Here is an 18,001-nt window from a genome sequence, read left to right on the forward strand (position 1 = left end):
GTGTTCACTTATTGCAACTTCAATATTAATAAAGAATTATGTTTAAAGCTTGCAAGCATGAGAAGATCTGGAAAGTGTTGATAACCTGATCTTTATATCTATAGATAAATTCCCTAAACTGCTTATAATATGACTGTTGACTACATATCTTTGGATTAAATGTTTATTAAAAGCTTGAATGACAAATGCGTTTGTGCCAGAAAATTTGGTTAATGTTCATTACGAACAGCAAGACTGAAGCGTAAACCAACTGACGCTTTGCCTTGAAGAACAGCGGCGGTCATAGCACTTGTGTGTGTGTGTGTGTGGGGGGGGGGGTGATGGGATATTCCTGTTATCGATCAATCTCACGTGAACCAGTCTCACAAGTGTAACTACGTGAAGGTGTAACTACGTGAAGGTGTAACTACGTGAAGGTGTAACTACGTGAACCCGAGTCAGTAAGGTGTGTTTAACACGGTCACAGTAAGACAATAGTCTCTTATGATTTAGAACCTGTATAAGTGGTGTTCTTTTAAAACTTAGGAAAATGGTGGAACTCTTAGTACATTGTTATTATAACAAAAGCCAGTGTGCGCACTTCTAAACACACTGCACATACATTGAACACACTGTGAACACACTGTGAACACACTAAGTGCGATGTGGGTAAAGATACTCGCTCGCAGAACACGAAAGAAACGCAATAACAAGGACACGAGGGGCGATCAGAACGCGCTGTTGCTCAGGAAGAACACTACGCATTCAGAAGAGCACCACACATTCAGAAGAAGGACCAGTAGTGAAAACATGTAGAACACCGTCGAAACACAAGGAACACATAGAAACATTCAGTACAAGAAGACACTTTGTAGGTCTTTATGACAAGAACACTGAAGGAACAGCAAAGTGAACAAGAGTGGAACACCCGCTACAGGTAGAACAGTTGTTCACAGTGTTCATCAATGATATGTGGAGGCAGTATCATAGATGACACTCGCAGCGGGGCGACCTGCTGCTACAGGGTTCTGTAGCCGAAGTCGAGCGACTACACCAACATGTTTTGGATCCTAAAGAGACCCAAATTCACTGCCAATTTCTTCAGTAACGTCATCAACAACAACGTCCTGTACAAAGGTGAGTCAGACCCGGACCAGTGTTCAAAGGACCTGTTGAGACCCCTCTTCCCTGACGCCCGAAACTGAATTATATTAAATGATATTAACATCACCATAACATCATGAAAATGATGTTAATAATATTAACTGAGTAATGACAAAAGCCAGAAACAGAGCATAAAAGACCATTTTGGCCTCCCTCATCTCTGACTTAAACCAGACCCAGAACAGAATATTACGTCAGTCGTCCCCTCTCCCACAGCCTTGATGGAGAGGTCTTCAGTAATGTTGTTGGTGGGTTGCGTATTACAGCTGCTATGACTATGGACCCTCACTTAGTGTTCCAACAGTGTTCATGCTCTAGCTCCTCGTAGAGCGTCGCATTTTGACGCATTCTCTAACTAATGCCAAAAATTGTAGTACTAGAAAAAGTTAGTGGCTCGCGAAATTGACATTCTGTCCTGCATTCTGTTTTCAGTCCTCTGATAGATTAGGATAAGAGCACTTAAGTACGACAGTTTCTGAAGTTGGGGAACCTTAGGAGGACGGGCTGTATGCCCTCCATCATGCTCATCCTCCCATGGGGAGGGTTGGTGGATGGGGAGCCGAGAGATGGCTTTGGGAAGCAGAGAGGTTGCTCACTTATGGACATGGGGAGCTGGTGGTGGGAGATGGGCAATGTGAATGGGGTGATTTGATTAGCTGTGGATAAATGGGGGTAGAAAGGGAAGATAATTCTGGTGGTATTCACGGAGGATGTGGACTGGAGGGGAGATATATCTTGGGGATAAATGTGTAGGCCTACGTGGCGTGATAGGGAAATGAGTAAGAGCATTTGAAATATATAAATAAATATATATATATATATATATATATATATATATATATATATATTTATTTATTTATATATATATATATATATATATATATATATATATATATATATATATATATATATATATATATATATATATATATATATATATATATGTCTCATTCAATATGACTGCATATTCAGTATTTACTATCTTCTGGTTTAGGGCTTCTATCCATCTAACTATTTTGCTTTCATGAGGCTTAGCTGAAAGAGGAGTTCTCCAAAAATCATTTTCGTTATTTCAAGGTGAAGAAAAAAGTGAATTACTATAGAATGTATTACACTTATTTATACAATTTGCATAACGTTTCGAACCCCCATGGTTCATTCTCAAGTGAAAAGAAATTACAGAAATCGTTGATTTATACCCATACGGGGTCAGGTGATAAAGGTAAAAACAAGGGGGGATACTTAGGGGGTAAATGGGGGACGAAGCACATAAGAACATAAGAATAAAGGTAACTGCAGAAGGCTTATTGGCCCATGCGAGCTGCCAAATATATATATATATATATATATATATATATATATATATATATATATATATATATATATATATATATATATATATACATATATATATATATATATATATATATATATATATATATATATATATATATATATATATATATATACATATATATATATATATATATATATTATGACGGAAAAAATAGGTGTTATTGCAGTCTTCTCTAGGCAGACTCTAGGCACATAATTAAAAATAAAAGAATTTTTTTTTATACTGCAAGTTGTCTTCACTGTGAGGTTAACTGTAGGAGAAAACATACAGAACAAAAATTTAAAAATACTTTACTTCAATAGAAGTCTTACTTTAAACAAATTACCAAAAAAACATGTTATCAAATATGGCTTTATACAGAGTGTAAAGTGAACAAGATAAACAGACAATTAAATTTACGTTATGGTTAATACTAGAAAATATGGTGCATGTATACTGTGAGTATAGTCAATAGCTCTGTTACCACACCGGGGTAAGTAAGACCGAAAAATTAAGATTAATAATTCTAACACGAATTTTCTCAATATTTCTTATGTTTCTTTTCACTGTTTTCGGCGGCAGTGAAAAGAAACATAAGAAATATTGAGAAAATTCGTGTAAGAATTATTAATCTTACTTTTTCGGTCATATTAATATTTTTTTATAATATTATTATTTATATTTCGGTCATTTATTAATATATGTTTACAAGGAAGACTGCTACCAAAATATACTAATATATATATATATATATATATATATATATATATATATATATATATATATATATATATATATATATATATATATATATATATATGTATACATATATATATATATATGCAAACAAGCCTGAATGGTCCCCAGGACTATATGTGACTGAAAACTCACACCCCAGAAGTGACTCGAACCCATACTCCCAGGAGCAACGCAATTGGTAACTACAGGACGCCTTAATCCGCTTGACCATCACGACCGGACAAAAGATTCTGCTTTGCTCTGATGAAGGCGAATTAGCCGAAAACGCGTTAAGCATTTTCTATTTTTCACATGTGGTTATTCTGCATAATTGGATCAGTGTTTTTGTGATCATTGTTGCATATACATGTATATATATATATATATATATATATATATATATATATATATATATATATATATATATATATATATATATATATATATATATATATATATACAAAAATTCAAAACAAACAAAACAAGATATATATATATATATACCAAAATTCAAAACAAGTCAACAAACAAAACAACATGAATAATTAATGCATGTAAAATTTACTCTAAAATAAAATGAAGTGCAAAACGATAATAATACTAATCAGGTGCTGAGAATACTGGCTTAAGCTGCCACCTCCCTTAGTACACGACAGCCAGGGCTTAGTCTACAAAAGAGAGATGTCAACTTCTAAGAGCACAGAGATATTCTGATGAGTACGGCGTGTGCTGGCCCAGACGTCGACTCAGGTAGGGGGGCGTGAGTGCAGGTGCAGGTGCGGTCGGCGACACACCAGCCAATCAGGAGCAGGCAGGCGGAGAATGGGTAGTTTGCTCGTTGAAGGCGGGCGGAGGAGCCGGCGTGTCGGGTGGTGCAAGGTACGCTTTGCTTCCTGGGCAAAACGTTTGCCGATACTGGTGGACGTATCTTCAATATAGTATCTTGTACTTGTAACATGACGTGAATGATGTAGGGAAGAGCAGGCTCAATCTCTCTTGAAAGAGATTATCGTCACAATATATATACCAGCAGTACCCGGCCACGCCTCAGAAACCTTCTCTGTCCCCCAGTCCTCCCCACCATTCCCCCCTCACCCGTCTTCTCAGCCTCCGAACTATTCCCCACTCCCCCGTCCCCTTGTCCTCCTCACTATTCCCCACTCCACCATCCCCTCTTCCTTCCCACCATGCCCTACTTCCCTGTCCCTTTGTCTTCCCCACCATTCTCCATTACCCCATCCCATCGTCCCCACTATCCCATTCTCCACCCGTACCCTCGTCCTTTCCCACCATTACCCTCTCCCATGTCCCCATCATCCCCACCATTCCCCACTCCCTCGTCTGATGCCTTCCCAAATGGTCTGATGTTCCCAGCAGAAAATTGGGAACATCAAGTGAACTGATGTTTCCATCACTGAAATATAAGAAAAACAGTTAAAAAATAAATGAAAATGTGAAAAAATCTATTCTCATGAAATGAACGGTATGGTAAACAACACAGCTCAATTCTAACGCAATTCACACAAAATAATTAAATCAAAATTAAATAAATCATAATGTATGAAAATCCTATTTATCAATGCAATCAAAAACATTGAAATGGAATTATAACATATTTAGTATAACATGTGTGTTGCAAACATGCAACAGATGGCATTGTTTTCCAAGAAAAGCATAGTTTTACCTGTCACAAGTGTGGCATCTGTATTTATACTTACAAAATGAACTGTATGATAAACAACACAGCTCAATTCCAACACAATGTCACACAAAATATTTAAATAAAAAATGAAATAAATCGAAATCTATGAAAATAAAATTTATCAATGCAATCAGAAACATTGAAATAGAATTCGAGACATATTTATTATAGCGTGCATGTTGCTATTATGTGCAACAGATGGCTCTGTTTTCAAAAAAGCATGTTTTTTCTTGTCACAGGTGAGACATGTATATAGTAGATATATAAAAGGACGCGCCAATTCGAATGCAACGTTGTGTCAAAATTTCAAAGCAATCAGTAAAGAGGTTTCAAAGATTTCCCTTACATGAAAAACTAAGCATGTTTTTTTTTTTTAACCGTCACAGACGTGACATCTATATAGTATGTATATAAAAACCTGCGTGGATGCCAATGGAACGTTGTGTAAAAATTTCAAAGCAATCGGTGAAGAACTTTCGGACATTCTTTAGGGCTTACAGTCCCCATGTGGGCATTAGAAGGCATTGACGACATTGGTTTCCTTCATTAATGCACAACTATATTCTACCCACTTCAAGACTCCGAACCAATATAGAAGCATCAAGAGAAAGTGGTGATGCTATGGGCCAATAGGCCTTTTGCAGTTACTTCCATTCTTATGTTTTTATTCCCATTGGTCCATGTTCTGTCTTGTGTAAATGTCAATCACCTCACCCAAAACTTTTATATCACCTCACACAAATGCGAGTATAAGTATGGATGTGTTTACAGGTTACAGTTGTGTGTGTAAACTAAAGTCTTTGAAAATGTAATAAGTTATCACGAAACGTGTTCAAGTCACGTCAGCCTAGAAATAAAAATGAATTTTGGAGAACTGATTTTTCAATTACCATCGACAGTGAAAAGAAACATGAAATTTTGAGAAAATTTGTGTTAGAACTATTAGTCCTACCTTTTCGGTCATATTTAACAACATATATTTACAAGTGAGACTGCTACCAAAATATAATTATATATATATATATATATATATATATATATATATATATATATATATATATATATATATATATATATATATATATATATATATATATATATATATATATATATATATATATATATACCTAGAAGGGGTACCACCTCTGGTGCAAGTGTAGGGACCCATAGCCTCGGAGAAGAAAATAAAGAGTACTCAGAGAAGACCTTGTGGATCCTCACTGAACACTCTGATATTTTCTTCTCCTACCACCCCTATTCTTTTGGTATGTGTGTATATTTATCTAACTTTATTTGAAAATGTCATTACACATAAAAAGTTACAATATTGATTACATGCAGGGTGCAAGGCTGCTTGTCACAAGTTGTACAGCTAGAATTAGTTACTAGTTAGAATTATATATATATATATATATATATATATATATATATATATATATATATATATATATATATATATATATATATATATATATATATATATATATATATATATATATATATATATATATGCCTATACTTGCATAAACCACAATTGAAGATTAATAATCTTTGGACAACACCCACCAGTGGGACTCGAACCCAGAAAGCACAACTACCTTCCAGTAGCTGCCATAACTAGTATGCTTTAACCCACTACACCATCAGACCCTACAAAAGAAGTAGAGAGTTCGAGATATATATACATCCCAAACATCTCCACTTCCCGAGGGCACCAGATGAGTGTGGGGTCAGTCTGCATTTTTCGTCAAGCCACTGTCAATGTGAGAGAACTCATGTCCAGCTTATAAGCCTATACTTGCATAAACCACAAGTGAAGATTAATAATCTTTGGACAACACCCACCAGTGGGACTCGAACCCAGAAAGCACAACTACCTTCCAGTAGCTGCCATAACTAGTATGCTTTAACCCACTACACCATCAGACCCTACAAAAGAAGTAGAGAGTTCGAGATATATATACATCCCAAACATCTCCACTTCCCGAGGGCACCAGATGAGTGTGGGGTCAGTCTGTATTTTTCGTCAAGCCACTGTCAATGTGAGAGAACTCTTGTCCAGCTTATAAGCCTATTCTTGCATAAACCACAAGTGAAGATTAATAATCTTTGGACAACACCCACCAGTGGGACTCGAACCCAGAAAGCACAACTACCTTCCAGTAGCTGCCATATTCGTATGGCATGCTTTCCTATGCTTTAACCCACTACACCATCAGACCCTACAAAAGAAGTAGAGAGTTCGAGATATATATAGATCCCAAACATCTCCACTTCCCGAGGGCACCAGATGAGTGTGGGGTCAGTCTGCATTTTTCGTCAAGCCACTGTCAATGTGAGAGAACTCGTGTCCAGCTTATAAGCCTATACTTGCATAAACCACAAGTGAAGATTAATAATCTTTGGACAACACCCACCAGTGGGACTCGAACCCAGAAAGCACGACTACCTTCCAGTAGCTGCCATAACTAGTATGCTTTAACCCACTACACCATCAGACCCTACAAAAGAAGTAGAGAGTTCGAGATATATAAACATCCCAAACATCTCCACTTCCCGAGGGCACCAGATGAGTGTGGGGTCAGTCTGCATTTTTCGTCAAGCCACTGTCAATGTGAGAGAACTCGTGTCCAGCTTATAAGCCTATACTTGCATAAACCACAAGTGAAGATTAATAATCTTTGGACAACACCCACCAGTGGGACTCGAACCCAGAAAGCACAACTACCTTCCAGTAGCTGCCATAACTAGTATGCTTTAACCCACTACACCATCAGACCCTACAAAAGAAGTAGAGAGTTCGAGATATATATACCTCCCAAACATCTCCACTTCCCAAGGGCACCAGATGAGTGTGGGGTCAGTCTGTATTTTTCGTCAAATCACTGTCAATGTGAGAGAACTCGTGTCCAGCTTATAAGCCTATACTTGCATAAACCACAAGTGAAGATTAATAATCTTTGGACAACACCCACCAGTGGGACTCGAACCTAGAAAGAACAACTACCTTCCAGTAGCTGCCATATTCGTATGGCATGCTTTCGTATGCTTTAACCCACTACACCATCAGACCCTACAAAAGAAGTAGAGAGTTCGAGATATATATACATCCCAAACATCTCCACTTCCCGAGGGCACCAGATGAGTGTGGGGTCAGTCTGCATTTTTCGTCAAGCCACTGTCAATGTGAGAGAACTCGTGTCCAGCTTATAAGCCTATACTTGCATAAACCACAAGTGAAGATTAATAATCTTTGGACAACACCCACCAGTGGGACTCGAACCCAGAAAGCACAACTACCTTCCAGTAGCTGCCATAACTAGTATGCTTTAACCCACTACACCATCAGACCCTACAAAAGAAGTAGAGAGTTCGAGATATATATACATCCCAAACATCTCCACTTCCCGAGGGCACCAGATGAGTGTGGGGTCAGTCTGCATTTTTCGTCAAGCCACTGTCAATGTGAGAGAACTCGTGTCCAGCTTATAAGCCTATACTTGCATAAACCACAAGTGAAGATTAATAATCTTTGGACAACACCCACCAGTGGGACTCGAACCCAGAAAGCACGACTACCTTCCAGTAGCTGCCATAACTAGTATGCTTTAACCCACTACACCATCAGACCCTACAAAAGAAGTAGAGAGTTCGAGATATATATACATCCCAAACATCTCCACTTCCCGAGGGCACCAGATGAGTGTGGGGTCAGTCTGCATTTTTCGTCAAGCCACTGTCAATGTGAGAGAACTCGTGTCCAGCTTATAAGCCTATACTTGCATAAACCACAAGTGAAGATTAATAATCTTTGGACAACACCCACCAGTGGGACTCGAACCCAGAAAGCACAACTACCTTCCAGTAGCTGCCATAACTAGTATGCTTTAACCCACTACACCATCAGACCCTACAAAAGAAGTAGAGAGTTCGAGATATATATACATCCCAAACATCTTCACTTCCCGAGGGCACCAGATGAGTGTGGGGTCAGTCTGCATTTTTCGTCAAGCCACTGTCAATGTGAGAGAACTCGTGTCCAGCTTATAAGCCTATACTTGCATAAACCACAAGTGAAGATTAATAATCTTTGGTCAACACCCACCAGTGGGACTCGAACCCAGAAAGCACAACTACCTTCCAGTAGCTGCCATAACTAGTATGCTTTAACCCACTACACCATCAGACTCTACAAAAGAAGTAGAGAGTTCGAGATATATATACATCCCAAACATCTCCACTTCCCGAGGGCACCAGATGAGTGTGGGGTCAGTCTGTATTTTTCGTCAAGCCACTGTCAATGTGAGAGAACTCGTGTCCAGCTTATTAGCCTATACTTGCATAAACCACAAGTGAAGATTAATAAACTTTGGACAACACCCACCAGTGGGACTCGAACCCAGAAAGCACAACTACCTTCCAGTAGTTGCCATAACTAGTATGCTTTAACCCACTACACCATCAGACCCTACAAAAGAAGTAGAGAGTTCGAGATATATATACATCCCAAACATCTCCACTTCCCGAGGGCACCAGATGAGTGTGGGGTCAGTCTGCATTTTTCGTCAAGCCACTGTCAATGTGAGAGAACTCGTGTCCAGCTTATAAGCCTTGTTTGGGATGTATATATATCTCGAACTCTCTACTTCTAAGCATACTAGTTATGGCAGCTACTGGAAGGTAGTTGTGCTTTCTGGGTTCGAGTCCCACTGGTGGGTGTTGTCCAAAGATTATATATATATATATATATATATATATATATATATATATATATATATATATATATATATATATATATATATATATATATATATATATATATAATTATATTGCAGTTACTTACATTCTTTCCTTTAACTTACAAAATATTATACCCATTGTTTCGTGTTCTGTCTTGTGTTGAAAGTTTGTTTTCACCTCATCCAAAACTGTTGTAGCATATCACCTCACCCAAATGCAGGTATAAAATCGAAGTTGTTTAAACTCTGTTTAGTTATAGTTGTGCGTGTGTAAACTAAAGTCTTTGAAAATGTAATAAGTTATTACGAAACTCATTCAAGTGTCGCGTTAGACTAGAAATAAAAATGAATTTTGGAGAATTGATTTTTCAGTTACCTTCAACAGTGAAAAGAAATATAAGAAATATTGAGAAAATTCGTGTTAGAATTATTAATCTTACTTTTTCGGTCATAGATAATAATAATAATATATATATATATATGAATATATATATATATATATATATATATATATATATATATATATAATATATATATATATATATATATATATATATATATATATATATATATATATATATATATATATATTATATATATATATATATATATATATATATATATATATATATATATATATATATATATATATATATATATATATATATATATATATATATATATATTATATTATAACATCACCTCTTGTTAAGGTGATGCCATGGGCTTGTCTCATGTGATTCCTGGGGGCACCGGATTGAAGATGACAGGTCAAACGCCTCGTCAGCTTGGTCGACGTCATACCTATGTACTTAGATTGAAGGTTACATCCTTCGTGGGGGCAAGTGTACATGTATACAACGCTTGACTGCTGTAGAGGGTTCTCCGTCGGCTTCGGGCTGTTTTTGATAAGGAGGTCTGAAGTGTTCTTTGTTTTGCAGAATATGATCAGGTCAATATTTTGGTTAGGAGTAATGCCTTTTACTCCTTTACGAATTATTTCCTTCATAACTCTTTCTTCTTTTTTATGTTCACTGTGCATGGTTGATTTGTAATATAATTTTATTGGTGGTGTTGTGGTTTCCGTTCCAGGTTCAGAATTTTACCATCGGTCCTGGTGTCTTCTTATGGCGGTGTTTATTTCCGTCTTGCTATATCCGTTGTTCACCAATACCTGAGTTATTCTTTCAAACTCTCTACTCACGTTGCTCCATTCGGAGCAGTGTGTAAGCGCTCGACGAATATAAGCAGTGAGAACACTGCTTTTGTATCTTTGGGGCACTAACTCTTACCGTTCAGGCATAATCCTATGTTGGTAGGTTTTGTATATACGCTGGTGCTTAAAGAGGTTCCCGTTTTTGTTATTAGTACTTCCAAGAAGGGCAGACTGTTATTTTCACTATTTTTATGTGTAAATTGGAGTACTGACTCTCACTCTCTCTAGATGGCATATTAGATCAATTAGTTCGTCGGAGTCTTTTACTATGACGAATATGTCATCTACATGACGGCAGTATACAGTTGGTTTTTGTCTGCTACTGAAGACTGTCTTCAACGGTTCCCAAATAAAAATTAGCAAATAAAACTCCTAAGGGGGAGCCCATTGCTAATCCGTCTATTTGTAGATACATGTCCCCTTGCGGACTGATGAAAGGGGCTTCTTTTGTATATGCCTCGAGAAGACTTTTCAAGTGTGGCTTGGGTATGTCTAATTTGGGGGTGCTCTCGTCTCTGTATACTGTGTCCAGTATCACCTCTATAGTGGTGTTGACCGGGACGTTGGTGAACAGGGACTCGACGTCCAGGGAAGCAATGATTCCATCGGGCTGTGTAGTTTTGATTAATTCGAGGAAATCTGCTGATGATTGTAGACTATAGTTGCTTGGAGTGTATGGAGTTAGGAGTCCGTTAAGTCTATTTGCCAGGTGATAGGTTGTAGTTGGTATTTGGCTGATTATTGGGCGTAGTGGGTTACCTGGTTTGTGTGTCTTAACATTGCCATAGGTATATCCTAAGCCATAGTCGCTTATATATATACATATATATATATATATATATATATATATATATATATATATATATATATATATATATATATATATATATTGTTACGATAATCTTCAAATATAAGCAGCATATAAGCAGGCCAAATATCTTCAAGAGATATTTGGCCTGCTCTTTCCTATCATCATGTTACTTCAGTTCATCTACAACATCTAGATACTACAAGAAAGTGTATTACATATTTAGTCAAATACGTTTTGCCAGGCGCAAACGTATCAGACACTCACGCTCCTCCTCCCCCCCCCCTCCATCGTCGCCGATCACCAAACTACCATTTCCAGCCAGCCCGCTTCTGATTGGTGAATCGACGTCTGCACCCTGCACCTCTGCACCTCAGCGCCATCTTCCTAGCCGATGTCTGGGCCTGCACCAGCCATTAGAGTTAGAATATCCTGTGCTCTCAAAGCTGACACAACCATCTGATATACGCTCTGTCTATTAGTGGATGTTCTCAGCCAGCGCTTTATTCTCAGCACCTGTTAATTTCAGTTTTGTCTATACCCATTTTAGAGAAACGTCACCACTATTTTATTTTATGGTATTTTTTGACTTTATAATCTTGTTAGTTTGCACTGTACATAGCCAAGGAATTGTCTTTGTTCATAATTTGTTCTCAATTTAATTGAAGTTTCATTGTTCTTTCTATTTGTTTTGCATGTTTTGCTTTTCTTTGCCACAGGACACAACAGCTAAGCAATCATCTTTTTTTTTTTTTAAATGTGATAGGCATTGACACCAGCCATTGGGAGGACTGCCGAACACCATCGACAGTGGAACACCACTGCCACCATCACAATATCTTTTTTCCATCACAATATATATATATACATATATATATAAATATATATATATATATATATATATATATATATATATATATATATATATATATATATATATATATATATATATATATATATATATATATATATGTATGTATATATATATATATATATATATATATATTATTAAATATGACCGAAAAAGTAAGATTAATAATTCTAACACGAATTTTCTCAATCTTTCGTACATTACGCTTCACTGTTGGAGGTAAACCAAAAATCACTTCTCCAAAATTCATTTTTATTTCTAGTCTGACGCGACACGGGCGCGTTTCGTAAAACTTATTACATTTTCAAAGACTTCACAAATACACAACCGATTAGAACGTATCTCTGATTTTATATCTACATTTGAGTGAGGTGGTAGGGGTGATGTGGCATTAACACAAGACAGAACAGGAGGGGATATTAATAGGGTATTAAAAGTATCAACACAAGACAGAACAGAAACAATGGGTATTGAATAGAAGTGTTTGTAGAAAGCCTATTGGTCCATATTTCTTGATGCTTCTATATTGGAGCGGAGTCTTGAGGTGGGTAGAATATAGTTGTGCAATAATTGGCTGTTGATTGCTGGTGTTGACTTCTTGATGTGTAGTGCCTCGCAAACGTCAAGCCGCCTGCTATCGCTGTATCTATCGATGATTTCTGTGTTGTTTACTAGGATTTCTCTGGCGATGGTTTGGTTATGGGAAGAGATTATATGTTCCTTAATGGAGCCCTGTTGCTTATGCATCGTTAAACGCCTAGAAAGAGATGTTGTTGTCTTGCCTATATACTGGGTTTTTTGGAGCTTACAGTCCCCAAGTGGGCATTTGAAGGCATAGACGACGTTAGTCTCTTTTAAAGCGTTCTGTTTTGTGTCTGGAGAGAGACTCTCCAGACACAAAACAGAACGCTTTAAAAGAGACTAACGTCGTCTATGCCTTCAAATGCCCACTTGGGGACTGTAAGCTCCAAAAAACCCAGTATATAGGTAAGACAACAACATCTCTTTCTAGGCGTTTAACGATGCATAAGCAACAGGGCTCCATTAAGGAACATATAATCTCTTCCCATAACCAAACCATCGCCAGAGAAATCCTAGTAAACAACACAGAAATCATCGATAGATACAGCGATAGCAGGCGGCTTGACGTTTGCGAGGCACTACACATCAAGAAGTCAACACCAGCAATCAACAGCCAATTATTGCACAACTATATTCTACCCACCTCAAGACTTCGCTCCAATATAGAAGCATCAAGAAATATGGACCAATAGGCTTTCTACAAACACTTCTATTCAATACCCATTGTTTCTGTTCTGTCTTGTGTTGATACTTTTAATACCCTATTAATATCCCCTCCTGTTCTGTCTTGTGTTAATGCCACATCACCCCTACCACCTCACTCAAATGTAGATATAAAATCAGAGATACGTTCTAATCGGTTGTGTATTTGTGAAGTCTTTGAAAATGTAATAAGTTTTACGAAACGCGCCCGTGTTGCGTCAGACTAGAAATAAAAATGAATTTTGGAGAAGTGATTTTTGATTTACCTCCAACAGTGAAGCGTAATGTACGAAAGATTGAGAAAATTCGTGTTAGAATTATTAATCTTACTTTTTCGGTCATATTTAATAATATATGTCTACAGGAAAGACTGCTACCAAAATATACTAATATATATATATATATATATATATATGTATGTATGTATATATATATATATATATATATATATATATATATATATATATATATATATGGCACAACTCTCCTAAACACGAGAGTGAAGTATACAACTTTAGAACACTTTCCCACCAGGAGACTCGAACCCTAGCCAGCACAGAAGCCTTCCAGCAACTGGCATAACAGGTACGCCTTAACCCTCTCCACCACCTGCTCAGACCCTTAAAAGAGATGGTAATTTCGGAGTATTTAAATACACCAAAGATCACCACCTCCCAAGAGCACTAGAGCAAGTGAGGGGTCATTTAGACGTTAATTTCATCAAGTCCCTGTTAATATGGGAAGACACAGTGTCTATGCTTAAGGCACAACTCTCCTAAACACGAGAGTGAAGTATACAACTTTAGAACACTTTCCCACCAGGAGACTCGAACCCTAGCCAGCACAGAAGCCTTCCAGCAACTGGCATAACAGGTATGCCTTAACCCTCTCCACCACCTGCTCAGACCCTTAAAAGAGATGGTAATTTCGGAGTATTTAAATACACCAAAGATCACCACCTCCCAAGAGCACTAGAGCAAGTGAGGGGTCATTTAGACGTTAATTTCATCAAGTCCCTGTTAATATGGGAAGACACAGTGTCTATGCTTAAGGCACAACTCTCCTAAACACGAGAGTGAAGTATACAACTTTAGAACACTTTCCCACCAGGAGACTCGAACCCTAGCCAGCACAGAAGCCTTCCAGCAACTGGCATAACAGGTACGCCTTAACCCTCTCCACCACCTGCTCAGACCCTTAAAAGAGATGGTAATTTCGGAGTATTTAAATACACCAAAGATCACCACCTCCCAAGAGCACTAGAGCAAGTGAGGGGTCATTTAGACGTTAATTTCATCAAGTCCCTGTTAATATGGGAAGACACAGTGTCTATGCTTAAGGCACAACTCTCCTAAACACGAGAGTGAAGTATACAACTTTAGAACACTTTCCCACCAGGAGACTCGAACCCTAGCCAGCACAGAAGCCTTCCAGCAACTGGCATAACAGGTACGCCTTAACCCTCTCCACCACCTGCTCAGACCCTTAAAAGAGATGGTAATTTCGGAGTATTTAAATACACCAAAGATCACCACCTCCCAAGAGCACTAGAGCAAGTGAGGGGTCATTTAGACGTTAATTTCATCAAGTCCCTGTTAATATGGGAAGACACAGTGTCTATGCTTAAGGCACAACTCTCCTAAACACGAGAGTGAAGTATACAACTTTAGAACACTTTCCCACCAGGAGACTCGAACCCTAGCCAGCACAGAAGCCTTCCAGCAACTGGCATAACAGGTACGCCTTAACCCTCTCCACCACCTGCTCAGACCCTTAAAAGAGATGGTAATTTCGGAGTATTTAAATACACCAAAGATCACCACCTCCCAAGAGCACTAGAGCAAGTGAGGGGTCATTTAGACGTTAATTTCATCAAGTCCCTGTTAATATGGGAAGACACAGTGTCTATGCTTAAGGCACAACTCTCCTAAACACGAGAGTGAAGTATACAACTTTAGAACACTTTCCCACCAGGAGACTCGAACCCTAGCCAGCACAGAAGCCTTCCAGCAACTGGCATAACAGGTACGCCTTAACCCTCTCCACCACCTGCTCAGACCCTTAAAAGAGATGGTAATTTCGGAGTATTTAAATACCACAAAGATCACCACCTCCCAAGAGCACTAGAGCAAGTGAGGGGTCATTTAGACGTTAATTTCATCAAGTCCCTGTTAATATGGGAAGACACAGTGTCTATGCTTAAGGCACAACTCTCCTAAACACGAGAGTGAAGTATACAACTTTAGAACACTTTCCCACCAGGAGACTCGAACCCTAGCCAGCACAGAAGCCTTCCAGCAACTGGCATAACAGGTACGCCTTAACCCTCTCCACCACCTGCTCAGACCCTTAAAAGAGATGGTAATTTCGGAGTATTTAAATACACCAAAGATCACCACCTCCCAAGAGCACTAGAGCAAGTGAGGGGTCATTTAGACGTTAATTTCATCAAGTCCCTGTTAATATGGGAAGACACAGTGTCTATGCTTAAGGCACAACTCTCCTAAACACGAGAGTGAAGTATACAACTTTAGAACACTTTCCCACCAGGAGACTCGAACCCTAGCCAGCACAGAAGCCTTCCAGCAACTGGCATAACAGGTACGCCTTAACCCTCTCCACCACCTGCTCAGACCCTTAAACTCTTCACTCTCGTGTTTAGGAGAGTTGTGCCTTAAGCATAGACACTGTGTCTTCCCATATTAACAGGGACTTGATGAAATTAACGTCTAAATGACCCCTCACTTGCTCTAGTGCTCTTGGGAGGTGGTGATCTTTGGTGTATTTAAATACTCCGAAATTACCATCTCTTTTAAGGGTCTGAGCAGGTGGTGGAGAGGGTTAAGGCGTACCTGTTATGCCAGTTGCTGGAAGGCTTCTGTGCTGGCTAGGGTTCGAGTCTCCTGGTGGGAAAGTGTTCTAAAGTTATATATATATATATATATATATATATATATATATATATATATATATATATATATATATATATATATATATATATATGTATATATATATATATATATATATATATATATATATATATATATGCGAACAAGCACCAGTTGTACATACCAGGTTGTGTCTTCCATATGTACATACATATGTACATACCAGGTACATAACTGGTATGTACATGGTTGTACATACCAGTTGCGTTGCTTCTGGGAGTATGGGTTCGAGTCACTTCTGGGGTGTGAGTTTTCAGTTATATATATATATATATATATATATATATATATATATATATATATATATATATATGTATATATATATATATATATATATATATATATATATATATATATATATATATATATATATATATATATACATATATAGAAGAGAATTTCTGTCAATTTGTCTGTCAGAGGATGGAGGGCAGACGATTGCCCTTAGGCCTAACCCCACTACCATCCTCCAAGTATCTACCTGTATCTACCTCTGGAAACATTACCAAAAATCTATCGCCGAAAACATGCCCAAACATAGCAGCAAGCAAGGTAGGGGTGCCTCTCGCTCTTTATTCATAATACCAAGAAACCTGAATACTGGCAACGCTGTATTCCTCGCCGATGTTGGTAAACACAGCATCCGCTCCTCCTCTCTGCCACTCCCCGCCTTCAACTCAACTCAATACTTAAGGTTTAGAATTCATTCAATCTATGTCTCCCTGTTCAAACTTCAAACCTTTGAGGAGTAACCCATGGCTGCAGAAACTGCACAACCTTGTTTTCGTGCAATTTGAAGCAATTTCGGTTCCCCAAGCCACAGTCACCCAACAACAACAAACTATAGACCACCTTCTAGAATCGTCGACGGATAACAACCAAAATATTCTCAACTTACAAGCTGTTGCAGACTGCTCAATGGATCAAATACTTAAGATCAGGCTGATGAAACCCAATCAGCTCAAAGTGACTTCCTTCAAAAGCTGGAAAAACAAATAAATCTCCTTCAGATTCACCAGGCGGCTTCCGAATATGTCCTAGAGCAGCAACAACTTGATGACTCCCTGGTAATTAGCTCTGCTGATCTACCTGATAAACAACAAGGGGAGAATTGTTGCAAACTAAACCCTGTTGTTATCAAGCAGTGCTACACTAGGAATGGAACGATCATTTTAAAGAAGGAAAGTGCATGGAAAAGATATGAAATAAAGTGTGA

At 38.0% G+C, this 18,001-nt stretch overlaps 1 protein-coding gene across 1 annotated transcript in view; it reads left to right on the forward strand.

The window, feature by feature from the left end:
• Nucleotides 1–337: 337 nt before the first annotated feature.
• Nucleotides 338–18,001, forward strand: part of LOC123753512 (unconventional prefoldin RPB5 interactor) — a 418,006-nt gene continuing 400,342 nt past the window's right edge. The window contains exon 1 of the mRNA XM_069304310.1: nucleotides 338–1,116. Within this exon, the coding sequence (XP_069160411.1) occupies nucleotides 1,038–1,116 (79 nt within the window). The 5' untranslated portion in view covers nucleotides 338–1,037. The remainder of the gene's footprint in view (nucleotides 1,117–18,001) is intronic.

This window comes from Procambarus clarkii, chromosome 52, assembly GCF_040958095.1.
Source record: "Procambarus clarkii isolate CNS0578487 chromosome 52, FALCON_Pclarkii_2.0, whole genome shotgun sequence".
NCBI lineage: Eukaryota > Metazoa > Arthropoda > Malacostraca > Decapoda > Cambaridae > Procambarus > Procambarus clarkii.